Here is a 22,132-nt window from a genome sequence, read left to right as displayed (position 1 = left end):
AACCCAACAACCTCGATCTGTCAAAATAAATGGGCACTTCCTAAATACACACAGGATGTAAATAAAATAAACAAATATCAGTTTTACAGGAATTTCAATTTTCTTTATTTACAGAGGAGTTGGAGAACACTGAGTTGGTCAAAATATCATTTAAAACCTCAACACTATAGATGCTTTAAGAGTACTTTAAGTTTCTTCATTAGAAATTTCAAGTTTCTTTCTATTCACTCCTAAGCAAGTGTATTCTGATTATCAGAGTCTTAATGGGAATTCTAGTAACACTAAGTATCACTGACCATGCCCAATATATCCATAAAAGGCAAATATTTCTCATATTGTCAATTCAAAGAGCTGGGGCTATGTCTCACTGACCAATGTGTTTTCTTAAGATCATAGAAACTGAAAGAAATTCTATCCAGCAATGTTAACTAGCCCCATCCTCGATGTGCTGAGGAGGGAAGGCAGAGAAAGAAATTAGCATGTTCTACCAGAGTCTGGATGGCAATTAACCACTGGTACTTTTTCTACCCATATGTGACCTTTTCCACCCATTTTCTAAGTTTTTTTAGAAATATGCTCTGGCTCATTTTTAGAAATGAAATCTGTAGAAGTATATTCTTTAACTATGAAATAAAACCAGGAAGAGGGGAAAATATTATTAAAACAGCATTATCATTTCCATCATTGTCAAAGACATTCTTATAACTGCAACTAATTATGCACAGTAATAAATAAAGAAAAATATGTAGGGGGCGCCTGGATGGCTCAGTTGGCCAAGTGTCCAACTCTGGGTTTTAGCTCAGGTTATGATCTCAGTTTGTGAGATTGAGCCCCGCCTGGGGCTCTGAGCTGACAGCATGGAGCCTGCTTGGGATTCTCTCTCTCTCCCTCTCTCTCTGTCCCTCCCTCACTCTCTCTGTCTCAAAAATAAATAAACATTTACCAAAAAAAAAAAAAAAGTAGATTAATTACCCTCTAGGAACTTAGAATTTTATAATAATATTTGGTAGTGACACATACATAGGTAGGTAAATGCAGAGAGCAGGGAAGCTATACTTCTATCAGACAAAATAGACAAATCAAAAATTGTAAAAAGACACAAAGAAAATCACTATATAATAATAAAAACGTTGATGCATCAAGAGAATGTTAGCAATTGTACATATATGTGTATCTAACACAGCAACACCTAAATTTATTAAGCAAATACTAACATATCTGAAGGGAGAAACAGATAATTCAATAACAGCTTCAATACCCTACTTTCAACAATGGATAGATCATCCAGATGTTAAAGAAACACTGGACTTGAACTATGCTTTATATAAAATAGACCTAATAGACATATACAGAACATACCATCAAACAGCAGCAGAACACATATTCTTTTCAGGTATAAACAGAACATTTTCCAGGACAGATCATGTTAGGTCACAAAACAATTCTTAGCAAATTGAATAAGACTGAAATCATACCTTTTCCAAACATAATGTTATAAAACTAGAAGTCAGTAACGGGAGGAAATGGGAAAATTCACAATAAGTGGAAATTAAACAACACACTCCTGAACAACCAGTGAGTCAAAGAAGAAATCAACAGGGACACTAAAAAATATCTTGAAACAAATTAAAATAGAAACATAACATACCAAAATTTATAAAATGCAGCAAAAACAGTTCTAAGAGGTAAGTTTATAGTTTTAAATGTCTATATTAAGGAAAAAGAAAGATCTCGGGGTGCCTGGGTGACTCAGTCGGTTAAGCATCTGACTTTGGCTCAGGTCATGATCTCGTGGTTCGTGAATTTGAGCCCTGCATCAGGCTCTGTGCTGACAGTCAGAGCCTGGAGTCTGCTTGGGATTCTGTGTCTCCCTCTCTCTCTGCCCCTCCCCCACTCACAGTCTATCTATACATATCAAAATAAATAAACATTAAAAAAAATTTTTAAAAAGAAAAAAATTAAGATCTCTAATAAACAACCTATAATTACACCTCAAGGAACTATAAAAAGAAAAACAAACCAGGGCCAAAGTTAGCTGAAGGGAGGAAATAACAATGGCCAGAGCAAAAATAAGAGACTAGAAAAATAATCGAAAGGATTACTGAAACGAAAAGCTGGGTTTTTGAAAGGATAAACAAAATTAACAAACTTTTGTTTGTTAGAAGAAAGAGAGGACTCCCAAAAATAAGCAGAAATGAAAGAGAAGCCATTATAACTGATACCACAGAAACACAAAGGATCATAAGAGGCTACTATAAACAGTTACATGCCAAAATATTGGATAATCCAGAAGAAAGGGTAAATTCCTAGAAATATACAACCTTCCAAAACGGAATCATGAAGAAACAGAAAATCTTAACAGACCCAAAATGACTAAGGATTAGATTAAATCAGTGAGTAAAAATCTTATGACAAAGAAAAATCCAGGACTGGATAGTTTCACTGGTGAATTCTACCAAACATTTTAAGACGAATTAATACAAATCTTTCTAAAACTCTTCCAAAAGATTGAATAGGCAGGAACACACCCAAATTCATTGTATAAGGCAGCATTATACTGATACCAAAGCCAGGTAAGGACACCACAAGAAAATAAAATAGGTCAATAATTCCAATTAATATAGATGAAAAGAAATCTCAACAAAATACTGTCAAAGGGAATTTACTACATTAATAGAATAAAAAACAAAAATCATATGATCATTTCAATAAATGCAGAAAAAGCATTTGGCACAATCCAACATCCTTTCATGACAATAGCTCTCAAGAAATTGAGTATAGAAAGAACATAACATAATCAAGGGCCATATATCACAAGCCCACTACTAACATCATATTCAAAGGTGAAAGGTTGAAAACTTTTCCTTTAAGATCAGGGACAAGACAAGGATGTCCACTCTTGTCACTCTTCTTCTACATAATACTGAAAGTACCAGCCTGAGCAATTAGGCAAGAAAAGCAAATAAAAGATATCCCAATCAGAAAGAAAAGTAAAATTTTCTCTGTTTGCAGATGGCATAACCTTATGTATAAAAAACAATGAAGATGCCATCAAACAACTGTTAGAACTAAAGAAGAAATTCACTAAAATTGCAGGGTATAAAAATCAACATACAAAAATCGGACGCATTTCTATACACTAACAATGAACTACCTAAAAAATAAATTAATAAATCAATCCCATTTACAGTTGCATCAAAAACAATACACTTAGAATAAATTTAACCAAGGAGGTAAAAGATATGTACACTAAAACTGTAAGACACTGAGGAAATTGAGGAAAAAACAAATAATGGAAAAATGTCTTGTGTTCATGGATTAGAAGAATCAGTATTGTTAAAATGTCCATACTACCAACAGTAATCTACAGGTTGAATGCAATTCTTATCAATATTCCACTGGAATTTTTCACAGAATTAGAAAAAACAATTCTAAGATTTATATGGAACCAAAAAGACCCCAAATAGCCAAAGTAATCCTGAGAAAGAACAAAGCTGGAGGCTCCACACTTCCTAGTTTCAAACAATACAAAGCTATAGCAATCAAAACAGTGAAGGTATACAAATAGATATAAAGACAAACAGAACAGAATAAAAGCCCAGAAATAGACTTGAGCATATACGGTTGGTTACTCTTTGTTCAGCATACCAAGAATACACAATGGGGAAGGGATAGTCTCTTTCAATAAATGGTGTTGGGAAAATTGGATATCCACATGCAAAAGAATGAAAAATTAACTTGAACTGGATTAAAGACTTAAATGTAAGACCTAAAACTGTAAAACTACAAGAAGGAAATGTAGAAAAAAACTCCTTGACATTAGTCTTGGAAATTATTTTTTGGATTTGACACCAAAAGATCAGGCAAAACTAGTAAAAATAAGTGGGACCACATCAAGATAAAAGGCTTCTGTACAGCAAAGGAAATAAATTATAAAAATGAAATATATATATATATATATGTATACATATAATCTCTCTCTCTCTCTCTCTCTCTCTCTCTCTCTCACACACACACACACACACACACACATATGATAAAGGGTTAATATTCAAAATATATAAGGGACTTACACAACTTAATAGCAAAAAAAAAACCCCTAAATAATCCAATTAAAAAACTGGCAGAGTCACTGAGAAGACATTTTTCCAAAGAAGACATACAAGTTGACTCACAGGTACACAAAAAGTTACTTGACATCACTAATTGTCAGTGACATGCAAATCAAAACTACAGTGAGATATTGCCTCACACCTGTTAGATTGGCTTCGATCAAAAAGATAAAAAGATAACAAATGTTGGGCAGGATATGGAGAAAAGGGAATTCCTATACACAGGTGGTGCAAATGCAAATTGGTACAGCCATTATGAAAAACGGTATAGAGGTTTCTCAAACAAACCTTAAAAACAGAACCACCATATGATCCCACAATCCTACTTTTGGGTATCTGCACTCTCATGTTCATTGTCGCATTACTCATAATGGAAACAACCTAAGTGTCTGCTAACACATGAATGGGTAAAAAGATATATAAAAATATATATTATTCAGCCAGGAGAAAGAAGGAAATCCTGACTTTTGCAACACCATGGATGAACCTAGAGGAACATTACATGAAGTGAACACACCAACACACCAAAATATGTGAGTCATAGTTAAAACCGTGCTGAGAGGGAAATTTATAGCACTAAATGCTCCCACCAGAAAAGAAAAAAGTCTCCAAGTAATGATCTAAGCTCCCACCTTAAGAAATTTAAAAATACAAGAGCAGGACAAATCCTACACAAGCAGAAGGAAGAAAATATTAAGAAATGAATGAAACTAATAAATGAGACCAGGATTCCCTAGGTACCAAAGTTAGACAAAGACAGTACACACACACACACACACACACACACACACACACAGACCAAAATTCCTCATCAATACTGATGCAATGCCCTTAACAAACTCTTAGTAGATGGAATTTGGTAATATATAAAATGTATTTTACACTATGACCAAATGGGACTTATTCCAGGAATGCAACACTAGGTCAATATTTAAAAATTAATAAATACAATCCACCATATTAGCAGGCTAAATTAAAAAAAAAATCACATGATCACATTAACTGATGTATAAACAGGATTTGAGGAAATTTAACAAACATTCATGATAAAAACTTTATATAACCTATAAGGAGAAAATTTGATAAATTAAACCTTATCAAAATTAAAAAAAAAAACTTTTGCTCTGTGAAGGATCCTTTTAAGTAAGATGAAACAGACAATCCACAGAATAGGAGAAAATGTTTGCAATCCACCTATCTGAGAAAAGACATGTCTAGCATATATAAAAAGCTCTCAAAATTCAATAAATCTCAAGAAATCCAAATAGAATATAGACAAAAGACACTACGGAGACAATTTACCCAAAAAGATGGAAGAAAACAAACAAGCAAATGAAAAGATTTTCAACATCACTAGCCATTAGGGAAATGCAAGTTAAGACCACAGTGAAATATTACTACACACAGATTAGAATAGACAAAATAGAAATTTGTGACAATTCCAAACGCTGGTAAGGATGTGGAGAAACAATTTCTTATACATTGGTGGTGAAGACATATTTTATACTAAATATAGTATAAGCTAAGTATACGTTTAATTTTTAAAACTAAATATATACTTATCATATGATCTAGCAATCACATTCTTAACTTTAATTTGTAGAAATGAAAACCTTAGTCCACACAGAAACTTGTATAAAGATGTATGTAGCAGCTCTCCTCGTAATAGGCAAAGAACCAAGTTGTCCTTCAATAGATAATTGGTGAAACAGATCATGGTATAACCATATCATGGACTACTACTCCACAATCAAAAGGCACAACAGATGTTACAACCTAGATGAATCTCAAGAGCATTATACTGTGTGAAAAAAAGCCAACATCGAAAGTTTATACACTGTATAATCCCATTTATATAACAATCTCAAAATGCCAAAGTTATAGAAATAGACAACAGATTACTGGTTTCTAAGGGTTAAGGATGGTGGGGGCAGAAGAGGGTGGACAACTCAAATGGGGTAGTAAAAAGGAAACCCTGGTGTTGCTGAAATAGTTCTATAGTTTGATAGTTGTGATGGTTACACAAGTCCACACGTGGTAAAATGCATGGAACTAGACACACTGTACCAAAGTTGATTTATTAATTTTGATATTGTATTCTAGTTATGTAAGATATAGCCATTGGGAGAAACTGGGAGGACCTCTCTGTACTAGTTATGCAACTTCCTGTTAATCTATAATTATTTAATGAAAAGTTTATAAATCTCTATAAATATGTATAAGCTTTTACAATTTATGCATACACAAAACTTGCTGAAAAACTGTATTTCATAGCTCTCTCATCTAAGCTAGAATGATCAAGATAACAATAAAGACTTTATTGTCATTATGCAGTATTATTTTAATAAATAGAGCTGTTCAAATGAACACAATGTCTATTTATTGTCATTATTTCAAATAGCATTATTTCAGTAAACAGTGCTGTCCAAAGGAACATGAAACCTGTTTTAAAATTATGCAGTCTGCTGGACTATGCCCTCTTTAATGACCACATTGGATTCATTTCTCTATCCTAAGTGCCTATCATAGGCATTCAATAAATGTTAGTTAAATAAAGTTCTCGAGAGAGATTAGACATTAACTGGAGGATTAGAGATTGGGGTCATCAAACTGAAGCAATCTTTTGGCCTTTGGTGAAAATCTTGTTTTAAGAGCCTTCATTTTCAGTTATGTTAAGAGCCTCCAGCTTTCAACATTGAAGAACAGAACTGTCCGATCATGAATAAAGAGAAAGTGGCAGAGCACTTCTGGTTCCAAGCAAAGCATTACACTAAAGGAAAAATTCCAAGAAAGAACTCTCAAAGATATTAGAATCTAAAAAATATTGGCAGAATCTGTGAGTGAGAGACAATTAACTCTAAGAAGTAAAAGAAAATGACATTTGTACTAAGTTGTCTGTATAGGATGTATGTGTCTGCATAGAATGTATGAATGTGTACAAAGGGGAAATGGTAAGTTTGATCAAGAAGGAAATGGCAGAGATATATATACAAGCACTTCTCTCTGAAGACTTGTAATTTATTATTTATTTATTTATTTATTTATTTATTTATTTATTTATTTAAGTTTATTTATTTTGAGAGACAGAAGAGTTCAAATGTGGGTAAGTTTATAGGAATTGGTTATTGAACAGGTTATGTTTCATGATGAGAAAAGGTTGAATTTAGAAGGCTCTTATCATTTGTTACATTTTATATTATGGTGGATAGACATAAATATGGAATGATGACAGTTAATCACTCTGCTTCACAATCTGATTCCACATCCTGAAGTCTCAAATTTTTACTTAATGCCTAATAGTCTCCATAATGACCTCAAATAGCAGAAGATTTTATGTAACAATATCTGTTAAAAATATTCTCTTTAGAATCCAGCAAAAGTTACAATGGACTGCTCAGAGGTAGATATTCTAGGCTAACATTTGGGAAGATGGGGTAATGTTCTAAGTCTTCCAAAGAAGATCATAGAATTTACTTAGTCATCATAGTTAGTATGCATCTTGAGGAAGCCAAGACCCCAAGGAACCTCTGTGCCTTTGCAACTTTATATTAGTACAAGAGTCATTTTACACCGAGTTCTCCAAGCTAGACATTGCTGAGAGAACAGGTAAGACTCACCAATTATAATCCAGTCGAGACTGATGAAGCTGCTGCTGTTTCAGGAGAAGCTTTGTCTCCTGCTGGGTCAGCAGATGCTGAAGGCGCTCTTTTTCAATTTCCAGCTCCATTTTCTGAAGCATAAGTTGCTGCCTTCTATTTTCCGAGAGTTGCTTTCTGACATCAGTTTCACTAGCCTGCTGTGTTCCTTGACCATGCAGCAGGGATGCCCAGGAAAGCCCACAATTATTGCATGATTCCAGATGTGTTTTGGAATATTGAGGGGCCATGTGTGTAGGATGACTTTCATGAACATGATCTTCATTTTCAGAAAGTCTATGACCACAACACTGACTGGATGGAGAAGGCTTCAGGTGTTGGCATTGTTTCATCTTCAATTCCGCTGGTGGGGCTTTCTCTGTAGGGACTGCATCTACTAGTTTTCTCCCTGGGGATCCATAATCACATGTTCTGGTCTCTAATGGCACCCTGTCTTGGTCCTCTTTAGGACAATGAAAATCTGCTGGCTTCAAAGAATTATTCTTAAACTCCACAAGGGATTCTGAAGCGGAGGCTTGGATTCCAGACATAGGCCTCTGCTTGGTTTGATAGCAGGTTTGTGATTTGGCTACACTCAAGTAGGAGCCATCCAGTTCCATAGCTGAAGACCGAAGAGTGCTCTTCCTACTGGATACCTAAAAGGAACCACAAGATCATTTGTCAAATAAGAGCACACTGAAAGGAGTTCTTTTGACTTTTCAGAAATCAGTGATATATGTTTCTCAAAACAAAGCTCTTGTTCTGTCTTCTTAATAAATGATAGTATTCACATAGCTAAACAGACATGTGCCACAAAGCCAAACCCATTTTCAAACAATCTACATTTCAGTAAATCCAGAAGTAAGAGAAAAAGAAAGTACTTCTATTTGGTGTTTAAGCAAGATTCCAGGAGTTGGAAATAATGAGTTTTACATAGAATCAACTTTGAGAAGAGGCAAAAGCATTAAATGCTAAGGTCTTAAAATGTTTACTTTTAAATACTAAGCCAAGAAATCCACTCAGCCACCTTAAATACCCTTTGAAATGTCCTTTGTTTGTCCATTACACACAATGAGATTTGATGTAAAACAGTTCATCTTATACTGAATAGGATGTTAGTTACTGCCAGAAATTTGATGAGTTTTAATAAGTATCTTTAGAACACACAGATAAAACCAAGCACTTTCCAAAAAATATGATTCTAATCAAAAGCGGTTATTTAAATACAAAACATATTTAATTTCAGCTATAAACATAAGTGATTTTTCAGTTAAGCTATTCGAGTGATCATAGCCTGATAGAACTCAGGCAGAAAGGAAGCAGTTGCAAATTACCTTTGGCAGGCCAATAGCATGAGCTTTCCCAGCATTTTAGCCTCACGCCTGTTCTATCAGGGAGAGCAAAGCTTAGCTTATATCAGTGATTCTCTAACTTTAGCATGTATCAGAATCACCTGGATGAGGAGGAATTGTCAAATGTGAATTTCTGGGCTTCATTCTTAGGGTTTCCAATTCAGTAAGTATGGAGCAGAGTTAAGTGAAGCTGTGTTTTTAACAAGTTGCCAGATGATGCTGATGTTGCTAATCTGGCACCACACTTTGAGAACCACTGGTGTCACGGGACATCTGACTCCTCCTGTGTCCCTCTTATAGGACTGTTTTGGTAACACTGGCCTCATCCAGGTAATCCTAGATAATTCCCTCATCTCAAAATCCTTAAGTTAATCACATCTATAAAGTCTCTTGTCATACAAAATCCTTTGTGTCATATAAAGAGACTTTCACAGGTTCCAGGAATTAGGACATGGACATATTTGGGGGGCATTATTCAGTCTGCCACAACTTCTTTTTAAATTAGAACTAAATCATAAACAGTTGAGATGGGTACCTTATTCTAGAGACATGGAATAAATGAATAATTGAGATCCCTAGGAGAAGGGAGAAAAAAAAAATCCCACCAATTTACCTTGTAATAGTTGAGATGATCTGATTGGAAAAAAATGTCAACAGATATACAGCAACACCATGTTTCCTATATTCTTTTTTAAATACATTTTAAAAATGTTTATTTATTTATTTTGAGAGAGAAAGAGAGAGAGAGAAAGAGAATCTCGAGCAGGCCCCAAGCTTGGCTCAGGGCCCAACTCGGGTTCAATCCCACGACTGTGAGATCATGACCCAAGCCAAAACCAAGATACTTAACCGACTGAGCCACCCAGGCATCCTTGTTTCCTATCTTCCGATAAAAGAGGATTATCAGAATTATTATATTATTATAATATATTATATTATTATAATGATTCTTAAGACTTTGAGTTTCTAAAACAATACTAAAGGAGTTCTATTCAAATGAGAATGACCCATATCTAGGAAGGAGACTTGGTCCTCTTCAAAGAAGACACACAATCCTTTACACTGAGCAGGTGACACGGAGTAGATTGCAAGCTACAGAGAAGAAACTAGTCCTAGGGCAAAATTTATGATAAACTACCTCATAAAAAAAATTAACCTCATTTTACAACTAAAGGGAAACTCCAGTCCACATTAATCTCCCCTACTCTGAACTTCTGTAGCACTTACTGTCAAAACAAATATTTAACATTTATCATCTGCTACTCTGTATGGTAAGCTATCTTTTCATAGAATTATATTTAAAAATGACAGGTGAATTTTTTAAAGGTCTGGAAACTTAAATCCACTCTTTTACATTGTCCTATATTTCCTAATCCATGTGTTGGCAACTTAACAATGGCATGTATGTATTATTTTATATTCTTATTTTTGTTCCTCAGCATTATTTACATATGTGCATCTTTAGATATTGATATAGCTGATACTTATGTTAATGGTACTGATTATTAAATTACTCATAAATGTCACATATTTGGAATATTTAAAAATGTTTTTTTGGAAGTGTCAGGTATTTGGAATATTAAAAAAATACTTTTGTTGGTAGTTAACTTTTTATGTTTATGAGAAGCAGTTCAACTTAATGATTTTGATGCACACTTTGCTTAAAGAGAATACTCCTTTGCCAGTTACTGATGTGACTATGCATGTTGGTAGGCAGAATTCTAAGATGGTCCCCAAGATTCCTGTCCTCTTTGTGTGCCCATGTGGTATTATCTCCTCCCCTTGAATGTGGGTATAACTTGTGAACGTGATGAGATATTAATCCTATTATTATGTTAGAGTATATGACCAAAGGGACATTACAGATTAACTCAGGCTCTTCCTAATCAGTAGAGTTTGAATTAATAAAAAGGAGATTATCTTTTATGGGCCACACCTAATCAAGTAAGTCCTTTATAAAAGGGTCTTGTGCCCTCCCTAAGATCAGAGATTGGCTTTGAAGAAACAAGCTAACATGTTATGGGAGGACCAATGAAGGCGGTCATGTGGCAATGACCTCTGGAGCAGAAGGCAGTTTCCAGCCAACAGCTAGCAAAAAATGAGACATCAGGAAACTAAATTCTGCCAACAAGCACGTGAGCTTGGAAGGGGACCTAGAGCTCCAGATGAGAATGCAGCCCAGCTGTTACCCAGACTGCAGCTTTCTAAGACCCCAAGCAGAGGACCCAACCAACCTGCACCTGACTCATGACCCATAGAAATGGTGAGATAATAAATGTGTGTTGTATTAAACTAGTAAATTTGTAGTATTTTGTTGCACAGCAATAAAAAAATGAATAAAGCACCTTTTTCAACTTGCCTGACCCTCAGTTTTCTCATCAGTAAAACAGGGATCAAAGACAGCATCTACCTTAAAACTGAACATGGTGGACAGACAGATGGGCACTTATCAAGGTTGCCATTTCATAAGGGTACTGATTTACAAAAAGGAAAAAAAAACCCTTATATTTACCCAAACGTTTTTCAAGGAGAACCTTATGGGGTATGTGCCGGGGAGGGGCAGGGGGGAAGTGAGATTTCCAAGGGACATGTACAGTTAAAATGATTACCTTAAATTGTCTTCTAAAACAAATGAGTTTGGTTATCCAGCTTTATTTTGCTACAGTGAGGCTTGCAAGTTGGGTCAGTGTTGAAATGCTTTAGATAATAGACAGGTTCTTCATGTTTGTCCTCATTACAAAATATGTCTTACCCTGACATCTTGCCTTGCCTCTTAGGGCTATTGTGACGACTGGATGAGATCATTCACACAAAGTGCTTTGGATATTGCCAATCTACAGTCAGTATTCAAACAATGTTTCCTATTATAATTATTACTACTGTTACTAGCATTGACTTCTCTGCCCCAACAACTTTTGCAGTCAGGGTTCTATTTACTTCCGCTGTATGTATAGCACTGAGTTTTGCATATACTACATTCTCAATAACAAGGGGCTGACTGTATCAGATAAGAAGAAAAGTCAAGTTGGGGTATGCATCCCAGAAAATTAGAAATGAAAATCAGAATCCATGATTAGGCTGAATTATGTGCTACTAAGGAAAATGAAGAGAGGAGAAATAGAAAACTGCCTGTTAGGATCTGAATATAAGAAATTAAGTTATTTTATTAGTGAAGTGAAGACAAATATTGCCTCTGGGACACATGGAAGTCACAACGGGCCCAATGAAACAGATGTGTTTTTCTTTCTGGAGCTGCTGCACCATGCTTTCTATGAGATGTTTACAAATGTAACCTCTTTTAACTAAGGCTTAAACTAACAAATCCCAAACCGCTGTCTCTGGCATATGGGTTTGATATGAATTTTTCAGATACATCACACTAATTTAGGAACCAATAATTTTTTTAATGGAGGCATAATTTACATATACTAAAATGCACACATCTTAAGTGTACAGCTTGATGAATTTTTACATTTGCATATACCCATGTAATCATCATTACCCCAGAAAAGATCCCTGTGCCCTTTCTAGTCAAACCAACCTCCTCATACTCCCAGAGGTAACCATTATTCTCACTTCTATGACCATAGATTAGTTTTGCCTATGTTTAGCTTCACATAAATGGAATCATATGGCATGCTACTCTTTCGTGGCTGGCTTCTTAAGTTCAACATAATTTTGCATGTTTATTTTTGAGAAAGAGAGAGAGAGAGAGAAAGAGAAGGGGATGGGGCAGAGAGAGAGCACAGAGGATCCGAAGTGGGCACTGCACTGACAGCAGAGAGAATATTGTGGGGCTCCAACTCACCAACCCAGAGATCATGACCTGAGCCGAAGTCGGTCACTTAACCAACTGAGCCACCCAGGAGCCTCATTAAGTTCAACATAATTTTGAATTTCTTTTATGTTTCTGTGTGTATCAATAGTTCATTCTTTTATATTGCTGCATAGTATTTCATTGTATGAATGTAACAAAATTTGTTTATTCATTCTCTTATTGGATTAGGTTGTTTCTGGTTTAGGGCTACTGCGAATAAAACTGCTAGCAATATTCTTACACAAAGTCTTTTTTTGACATACATATTTATTTTTCTTGGGTGCCAGGTAGGCATATGTTTGACTTTATTAGAAACAGTCAGAGTGGTCCATCTGTTTTACATCTCCATCAGCAAAGTAAAAGAGTCCCAGTTGCTTCTCATTCACACTTACATTTGATACTATGTTTTTATTTTTAGCCAATCTGGTGTGTAGTGAAATCTTATTGTGATTTTATTTTTCATTTCCCTGATATGTAATGATAATTAATTAACATATGCTTATTGGCCATTTGGATATCTTGTTTTGTGGAGTGCTTGTTGAAACCAATACCCTTAAATAATTCAAAATAATTTTTAAAAATTTAAAAATAAATGTTTGTTTATTTTTGAGAGAGAAAGAATGTGAGTGGGGGAGGGACAGAGAGTGAGGGAGAGAGAATCCAAAGAAGGCTCTGAGCTATCAGCACAAAATCCAACTTGGGGCTCAAACCCATGAACCGTGAGATCGTGACCTGAGCTGAAGTTGGATGCTAAACTGACTGAGCCACCCAGACAACCCAAAATAACTTTTAAAGGACTGAGATGGGAAATGGAAAATGAAGGTCAGAGAAGATACCTTTATGCAAATTTTTACTGATGAGAGAACTGGGTTCTAAATATTCACCTTCACTGACCATTGAACTGAACTAAACATAGAGTTTACTATGTACTATGCTAAATGTCTTACATACTCAACCTATAATTCTTGATCACGACCTGAGCAAAAATCAAGAGTTGGGCGCTTAACTAACTGAGCCACCCAGGTGCCCCTCAGCCTGTAATTCTTAACAACTCTATAAGGTAGTTACTAGAGTTACCAATTTGCATATGAGATAATGAAGTGCACTGAAGCAACACAACTTTCCCAAGATCCCATCAACACTATATTTGAGATAAATGGGAATATGAATGACTCCAAATCTGTCTTCCATTTCTCCATAATGTAGCTTTTTTAAAGAAATTCGTTAATATGAAATGCTATTAAGCATAGAGAAGTTTAATCATCTCAGTGAATAATAATAAGTGAATAAGAAGAAGACAATGTCCACCCACATAACCACTATCCAAGAAACGGAAAGCCGTCTGTATGCAGAAGACCCTGCACAATCTCTACTCTCTACCTGTCCTGTCCAAGGGAATTACCGTCTTGACTTTTATGGGAATAACTTCTCTGCTTCATACTTCCCTACTTAAAAGTCCATACCGGAATTTGGTTTTACCTGTTTATTTTTAAAGTATAAATGGAATAACATGAAATACATTTTGTGTCTGACTTCTTTACCCAGCATTATAATTATGAAGTTCATACATGATATAGAATGTGGCTGTAATTTGTTTGTTTTCATCAAAGATTTGCAAAGGTTAGCAAACTTCTGTAAAGGGCCAGTTAATAGACCTTTTAGTTTGCAGTCCATATGGTCTTTGTCATAACTACTCAGTTCTGCTTTTGTAGTGTGAAAGCAAGAGACAATACATAAATGAAAGACTGGTCCAGTAAAACCTTATTTACAGACACTGAAATCTGAATTCCAGGTAGTTTTCCCATTTTATGAAATATTCTTCATCCCCCCAACCATTAAAAAAGTTAAAAACCATTCTTAACTCATGAGATTGGATTTGTCCTGCTATATTTTGCCATTTGAACCGGATGATTACATTGAGTGCTCCTCCCATTAAAGGATTCCATGAATATACTAAGATACGCTTAAAACCCATCACAATGACTTGTAAAGGGCTGTCAAGAATTATCTGTGCGATGAAAATTAGTTGAATGGAGTGCTTAATCAGAGATGAACAAAATGATATTTAGGAGAAAAGAAAAGCATGCAGAAAACAAATGGTATAAGTGAAAATGGTATATAAATGGTATAAATGAAAAAATAAGTTTAGACAGGATAATGATCTGTAGATCACAACAAATAAAGAAGTTGAGTTCAAGGGGCACCTGGTGGCTTAGTTGGTTGAGCATCCAACTCTTGATTTCAGCTCAGGTCATGATATCAGAGTCATGGGATCAAGTCCTGCGTTGGGCTCTGCTCTAAGCGTGGAGCCTGCTTAAGATTCTACTTCTCTCTCTGATCCTGCCCCACTCACTATCTCTCAAAAAAAACAAACAAAAAATTATTCTGTTAAAAAAATTGAGTTCAAAATGGTAGCATGTTAGGATTTGTATTATATAAAAGGTACCACAAACCTTGACTACACTTTAAGACTCTACAAGTGGCACAAATAAAGCCAATAAAGTCTTTGATGGGATATGATATGGGATCCATAGCACAAAAGAAAGATGAGGAGAAAATGCAGGCATTTTTGGCTTATGACATAATTGGAGTACAATGTCTTTTAACTTGGGTAGATACATACTTATGACAACATAAAAAAAATAAGTAACAGGAGACAAACAAAACATGAGAAGAGTATAAAAAAATGTTTAAAAAATGTGAGAGACTTAGCTTGGACACAATGAAGAATTTTCTGAGAGTGAAAGTTAGTAAATTTCTGAGCTGGAAGAGGGTTTTCTGAATCTTTAAGATACTTTCTTAAATATGCCATTAAAAAGACTTCATAGGAAACAAAGATGTCTCTAAACACTATGATGTGTCATCTTGTATACACATTCACATGTACAGCTATCATGTATGCACAAGCATATACACAAACACACACAATCACATACTATTCCTATGGTGATACAAAGCTTTTCAGTGTTCTCACATGTTAAAAAAAAATCTGCAGTATTGCTTTGTGAAATACAATCAACAAGTATATTTTGTAAGTTTCTGCAAATCATTTTTACAGGCCTGGCCAATCTCTCTGCTATGAAGCCATAAGAAAAGAGGTGAATTAAACTGCAGTAATTATTTCTTGCAACAGGTAGTTATTTTGCATGATTAGGAAGTGATTATTTATAATGCATTTGTGAATTGTTAACCACAGAATTAGTGGTTAACAATATCAATAAATATTATTGATCTATTTATGATATTCATGTCTCTAATGGCAAATAATAATAATTTACTATCCTGGCAAACACCCTATTAACAATCCTCACATTCTCACAGATAGCCTTATAAGAATGAAAATCTCAAATTTATAACTTCAAAATTTCCCCCTGTGCTCTTTATTTAATGAGGAGTCAGAAATTCAAGACCTATATTAAATATTTCTAAACCTAAATTACTGTGTGGGACAGGTCATTGCATTACCCAGAACATTTGGAATGAATGTGAAATAAGGCATAGAACGACATGCTGCATTTTTAAAGTTGGCCTTCCATGGACCAGTTGTCAAGCTGACAGAAGCTGTGTAATGCAACAGCTGCACTGTGTGGTTTGCCAAAGTCTCATCCCAAATAAATGTTCGTTCTCCCCAGTGCAATTAACTCTCCTATACTGGCAGGTTTCGCTAGAAGATCATCAAGGTAGATTACCTTCCAGCGTTATGAACTAAATACTTACAGGTGTTGTATCATCAGTTATAACTTACAAACTTTTGCATTTAGGAAGACATCCAGGCAAATGAATCATCTAATTTATGAATTATTTATAAGAAATTCACAGCATGCTCCTGGCATCATCCATGGCCTTTTCCAGGTCATATGACACCAATTAGAGCTGAATTTTAAATTATTCAATAACCTGAACTCTCTTGTCATTTAACATATAGATATCAATGCAGTAAACAAGTTAAATCTAATGGGCCCTAGAGGTTTAAGCTTCTCTGCTGCTCAGCAGCTGAAGCTGTAGGCTATCAATGGAAGAGAAAAATAACAGAATGCAGCAGTCAAATGCATTTGCAAGGCTCTAATGACTTATTCTAGTTCCCACAGGGATTGTGGCACAACCTAGGATTATTGAATCTAAAAGACATTAAAGTCAATAATTATGAGATTTAAAAGGATATAGATATAGACACATGATAATGTACAGATGACAGAATACTAGCAGCACATACCAAATGCACTACCAACTTTTAGGATGTGTACACCAGAAGTGTGCCCAAATTTCCAACTGTAACTACCAGACTCAGAAAAGGCTAAACCTCATAACATTTAATCATTTCTACCTTTCTTGAAAGTTGGAATGTGTTGATTTGCTGTAAAAATGAATGAGAGCACGGAAGAACTGACAGCATACTTGAGGTGAGGTCAAAAGACCTTGATTAGAATTTTAGTATGCCACTTAGGAGTTCTGTTATTTTTGGAAAGTCACTTTACATCTCTTAGGCAGTTTAGATGTTTGTAAAATAAGGGGCTGGGTTTGACAATTTCTAAAGCTTATGCTATCTTTAAGAGCTAGAAACCCAGGGATTTGATTGTTATACCCCAAGGAGATGAAAGAAAAGAAAAGGGTTAGATGAAAAATTATACCAATCAATAAAGCTTCAGCTATCAACTAACAGAATTACTGCAAAATACTGGATGTCCCTTGATTCTATTTCCCCTGACAAATTCTGTGGGTTGTTTTAGCAATTTTTAAAATGCTTATTCATTTATTTCGAGAAAGTGAGCAGAGGAGGTGCAGAGAGAGAGGGAGAGAGAGAGAATCCCAAGCAGGCTCTGCACTGTCAGTGCAAAGCATGATACTGGGCTCGAACCCATAAATGGTGAGATCATGCCTGAGCTGAAATCAAGAGTGGGATGCTTAACCGACTGAGCCACCAAGGTGCCCTGCAAATTCTGTGTTTTAACACTACTGCCTTATGTGATTTACACACTAGAAAACTTAAATCAGCCTCTTATCTGGTCATTAAATTTGAAAGAGATACAAATGAAGATTGAATAAGACAAATGTATAGTTGTGAAGATAGTCCCAGATACTTGGATGAGATTTAAATATTTTGAAGGGATAGGATAACCATTCACCACAGAAATATATAAGTGATACTGATTCAAATTGCTTTACCATATATGATTATAAATGGTAAAAGAAAAAAAAAGCAGATTTATACATGGTTTTCTAAATCTACCAAAGGAAACAGATGCACAAGGCTAGTTTTAACTCAATGAAGATCAGAAAGAAGATGAAATAATGTTATAGAGAAAATGAAACAAAGACAAATTAGAAGTGGTGAGGACAAACTTCACATGCATAAACATGAAAAGAAAACATACTGGATATTAAAGCCAACTGTACTTAGATTTGGTTACGGATGCAGCACAAGAAAATCATCCTTAAAAGTTCACACTAATTTTCCCGTGCCCCTCTTGGCTTTATGTTTATAGGGTGTATCCTGGGGCTCCAAGCAGAGCTCCCCCTGGTCTGTTTATGGTCCTCTCTTCTGTAGCTCCAGTGACAGCCTCAAGAATGGAAATAAGAAGTGAACGAAGGCAGTTCAATGTAGTTCATTTTAAAGGAAGCAAGCAAGATTAGTTTGTGTCAAATGAAAGGAATTCTTAATATACTTTCTAGAAAACATAAAGTTAACACCATGTGAACATAACCAACTGTCCCTGAAGGGGAGGTCAGGGTTAGAACTATGTTTATGTTGTTGGCTGAGGGAAAAAAGTATCTGTGTTGTATCTTTGAAACTAGCAAGTAAAAATAAACTCTGCTGAAAAAGAATATTTAAGAAATACCAAGAAATATAACCCCTGGTGTACTTGTAGGAAACAGGAGGGAGGGAGAACCAGCCTGTTGTTTATTACACCAAGATTTCCCGAAATGAATCACAGCCCTTTTACTAAAGATTAGAGTCTGCTATATCCTTTTTTCCCCTATATAAGCGGTTGCAGACCAGGGATATTGAAGAGATCTAATGAGAAGCATTTCTGAAAGCACAGGGAACTAGCAAACCAGAAAGATTTAAGGTAACCAACCTTAAAGGGCTAGCCCTTCCTTGGGGACTCAAGATTTATTTTAGAAATCTTAGTCCTTTAAATGCATACAGCTAAGTCCTGACTTTAAAAAATTTAGGACATTACTTATTAGCTAGTTTAGTGTACTACAAAAAAATCAAGAGAAGAGACTTCATTTAGAACTTAATAAAAAAATAAGTGATGCAATTTCCATGTGCTCAAATGCCCTGGCTCCTTTTTAGTCTTCCAAATGCAACTCCGAAATGCTTCCAGGCTGGTTTGGCCTGGTTTAGCACCACTTCCTGCTATTGTGGCTTCCCCACCCCCCAGCTCACCTTGGTTTTGCCTTCCCCAGGAGGATTTTGTTCCGCCCTTTATTGTTGTATTCATTTCATCCTGCTCTGTAACAGTTCAATGTTAGCTGTTTTCACATCTCGAAGTTTCCCTGTGATGTGTAAGTATTTACACTTTTTTAAAAATTTTTCTTAATGTTTATTTATTTTTGAGACGGAGAGAAACAGCATGAACGGGGAAGGGTCAGAGAGAGAGGGAGACACAGAATCCGAAGCAGGTTCCAGGCTCCAAGCTGTCAGCACAGAGCTGGACACGGGGCTCGAACTCACAAACTGTGAGATCATGACCTGAGCTGAAGTCAGACGCTCAACCGACTGAGCCACCCAGGCGCCCCAGTATTTACACTTCTTATGGAAACTATAAACTGTTTGAGAGCGGAGATATCAAAAGATACAGTTACTTTTGTTTATTGTTGTATCTCGATAAGAGATAGTAGGTGCTTAATAAATAATGAGGTTTTTTGCATACAGTTTGGTCCCACTCCAGGAAATACCAGGTGGAACTTCAGGAGAGAGGCAGTGTTACTTTCAACTTCATATTACAATGATACCAGTCTTTATAAATAAAAAATACTTAAATTAATGAACATGTGTTAAATGAACCAATAAACAGGAAGCAGGAGTATCAACAACTAAATGGCCTAGCTTGTATCCTAAGGAGCTTGATGGTAATTTATAGCAAAATGTATTTTACTTTTTTCAGGAGACACTTTTTCTACAAGTACTTTTTCTCAGAGTGTTTAAAGGTTAATAAGAGATTCCATAAATTCAAGAAAAATTCCAACTATACCTTTCAGGAGTCTCAATGCCTATTTAGTTTGGATCTGTGAAATAGTAAAATATAAGGGCACTGTCTCCTTCTGAGATGAGAATTTAAACTTAAAGCAGAACTTTATATTATTTTCTAGAATGCTCCATGGAAAGGTTTTCAAACAAGACACTATATTGAAAGACTGAAAAACATGCATGCTATATCAACATTGATAAGAATAGGCAAACAAGCTCAAAAATGTAATATCTGAAATAAAAGGCAACTGCTACAAAGTTTCCTACTTTGAGTTATTTTTAAAAATCAGCCTTAACATAACTGACTTTCATATTGTAAACAAGGCTGGAAGGTTTTGAGACCACCACATTATGTTCAGAAGAAAGATTTATAGACATTTTGGATAAGCAGGGCTTTTAAAATGTAAAGTTAATTGTGTTTTTCCCCAGAACATTTCTCGGTTAATGCTGTCATCCAATGTGTGTAAAGGATACTCCCAAATACAATCCTAAAACTATTTTTAAAAAATAAACTTGTTTCCCTTCTGTTCCCTGCTTTTGGGTGCTGCTCAGGTGCTAAATGTGAGAAGACATGGTTAGGATGCTAGAGATTGGGGAGGAATGATTAATTTTTTAATAAAGCCATGAAGTGTAAGATACATAGGAATGGATAAAACTTGTGCATCTAAAAGCCAAGTCTTCTATATTTGTCTAAAATATAAGGGAAGCATGTATATAAATAAAATACTATGGATAAACAGATTCAGCATTATAATCCTCCTCCTGTTCTGTAATTTACCCAAAGGTATAGGCTCCCACCTTGGAATGAGTAGGCAGGATAGGGATCTGGCAGTACCTGCCAGATGCTATGCTAGGAGGCAAGAATACAAAGCTTGATAAGAAAGTCCCAACCTTCCATGACCCTTGAATTTTAGCTAAGGGAAAAAAAAACCAAAAACATTTTATGTGATAAGGTCTACTAAGAATGTTATATGCAGAGTTGAAAAGCATTAGTGAGATTAGATTTGCTTCTAGTGGGGGTGGGGAAAGTTGGGAAGTTTTCACAGTAGAGAAGACATTTAAATTTTGGAAGACAGAATAGAGTTTATTAACGATAAAGGTGTGTGTGAGGGTGTGTAGTGTGTGTAGGATAAGACCTTTCGGACAAAACAAGGATTATGAAGATGAGTATGTATGGTAAACTCTAGTCTAGAGCATGGTGGACAGGGGGATGGGGAATGGATGAAGACAGGGAGATGCCAGATATAAATGGTGTGAATGCCATGCTAAAGAAGTTTCACTTTAAATTTTCTATGCCCACCTAATACAGGAGATGACCAATGAGCCAACTGGTAGGTAGATGGAAGGAAATAAAATAATAAAATGCAAGAGAATCTACTCAGTACCTGAAGGAACCAAGACATAAAGTTTATATGGGCGAGACAGAAAAAGACAAAGAAAGAAGGCAGGCCTATGTCAGATGAAAACACTAAAAGAATTACATTGAAATAATATAATTAAAATTAAAGTGTTCAGATCTATACACTATACTGAATGATCTTTGGAGAGTAAGGGTAGGTAGATCTAGGTAGAGGGTGGATGCCTAGCGAAGGCATAAAAAGGAATTATAGTAGAAGGAAGGCAGCAATGAACTTTCTACAATTTGTTGATTAAGTAACTCTATAGAATTTCTTCAGGGTCTAGTACTTCCAAATTCTCAAAAAGGTTGGGCAAAATCCATTGTGGATTAGTTTCTTTCAGTCAGTCTCCCGTCATGAATAAGTATGAGGACAAACTGTTTTAAAAAATCTGTTTGAAGGCACTGATGTGTTACCAAGGTAGTGAGGACATGAAGAGGCCAGGATCCCAGAGTGAAGGTAAACAAGAAAAGATAGCTTGACATTAGTTGTCACTTTTCTGTTCAAGACATTCTAAATTAGGATGCTGGCTGGGAAGCTGAGAAGAGCTGTAAGCGTCTCACAGGGCAGGAAACAAAATTTGGATTTCAGAGCCTGCCAAGAAAGAGGTCCTGTCAAAAAATC

At 35.5% G+C, this 22,132-nt stretch overlaps 1 protein-coding gene across 4 annotated transcripts in view; it reads right to left on the bottom strand.

Moving 5' to 3' along the window:
• The window catches only part of KIAA1328 (KIAA1328 ortholog), a 347,018-nt gene that overhangs the window by 124,526 nt on the left and 200,360 nt on the right, over positions 1-22,132 (bottom strand). For all 4 annotated transcript variants that reach the window (XM_043558639.1, XM_043558640.1, XM_043558642.1 and 1 more), the window contains one exon: positions 7,730-8,403. In XM_043558639.1, the coding sequence (XP_043414574.1) occupies positions 7,730-8,403 (674 nt within the window). The remainder of the gene's footprint in view (positions 1-7,729; positions 8,404-22,132) is intronic.

This window comes from Prionailurus bengalensis, chromosome D3 (genome assembly GCF_016509475.1).
Source record: "Prionailurus bengalensis isolate Pbe53 chromosome D3, Fcat_Pben_1.1_paternal_pri, whole genome shotgun sequence".
NCBI lineage: Eukaryota > Metazoa > Chordata > Mammalia > Carnivora > Felidae > Prionailurus > Prionailurus bengalensis.
This window is presented reverse-complemented; position numbering and strand designations above follow the sequence as displayed.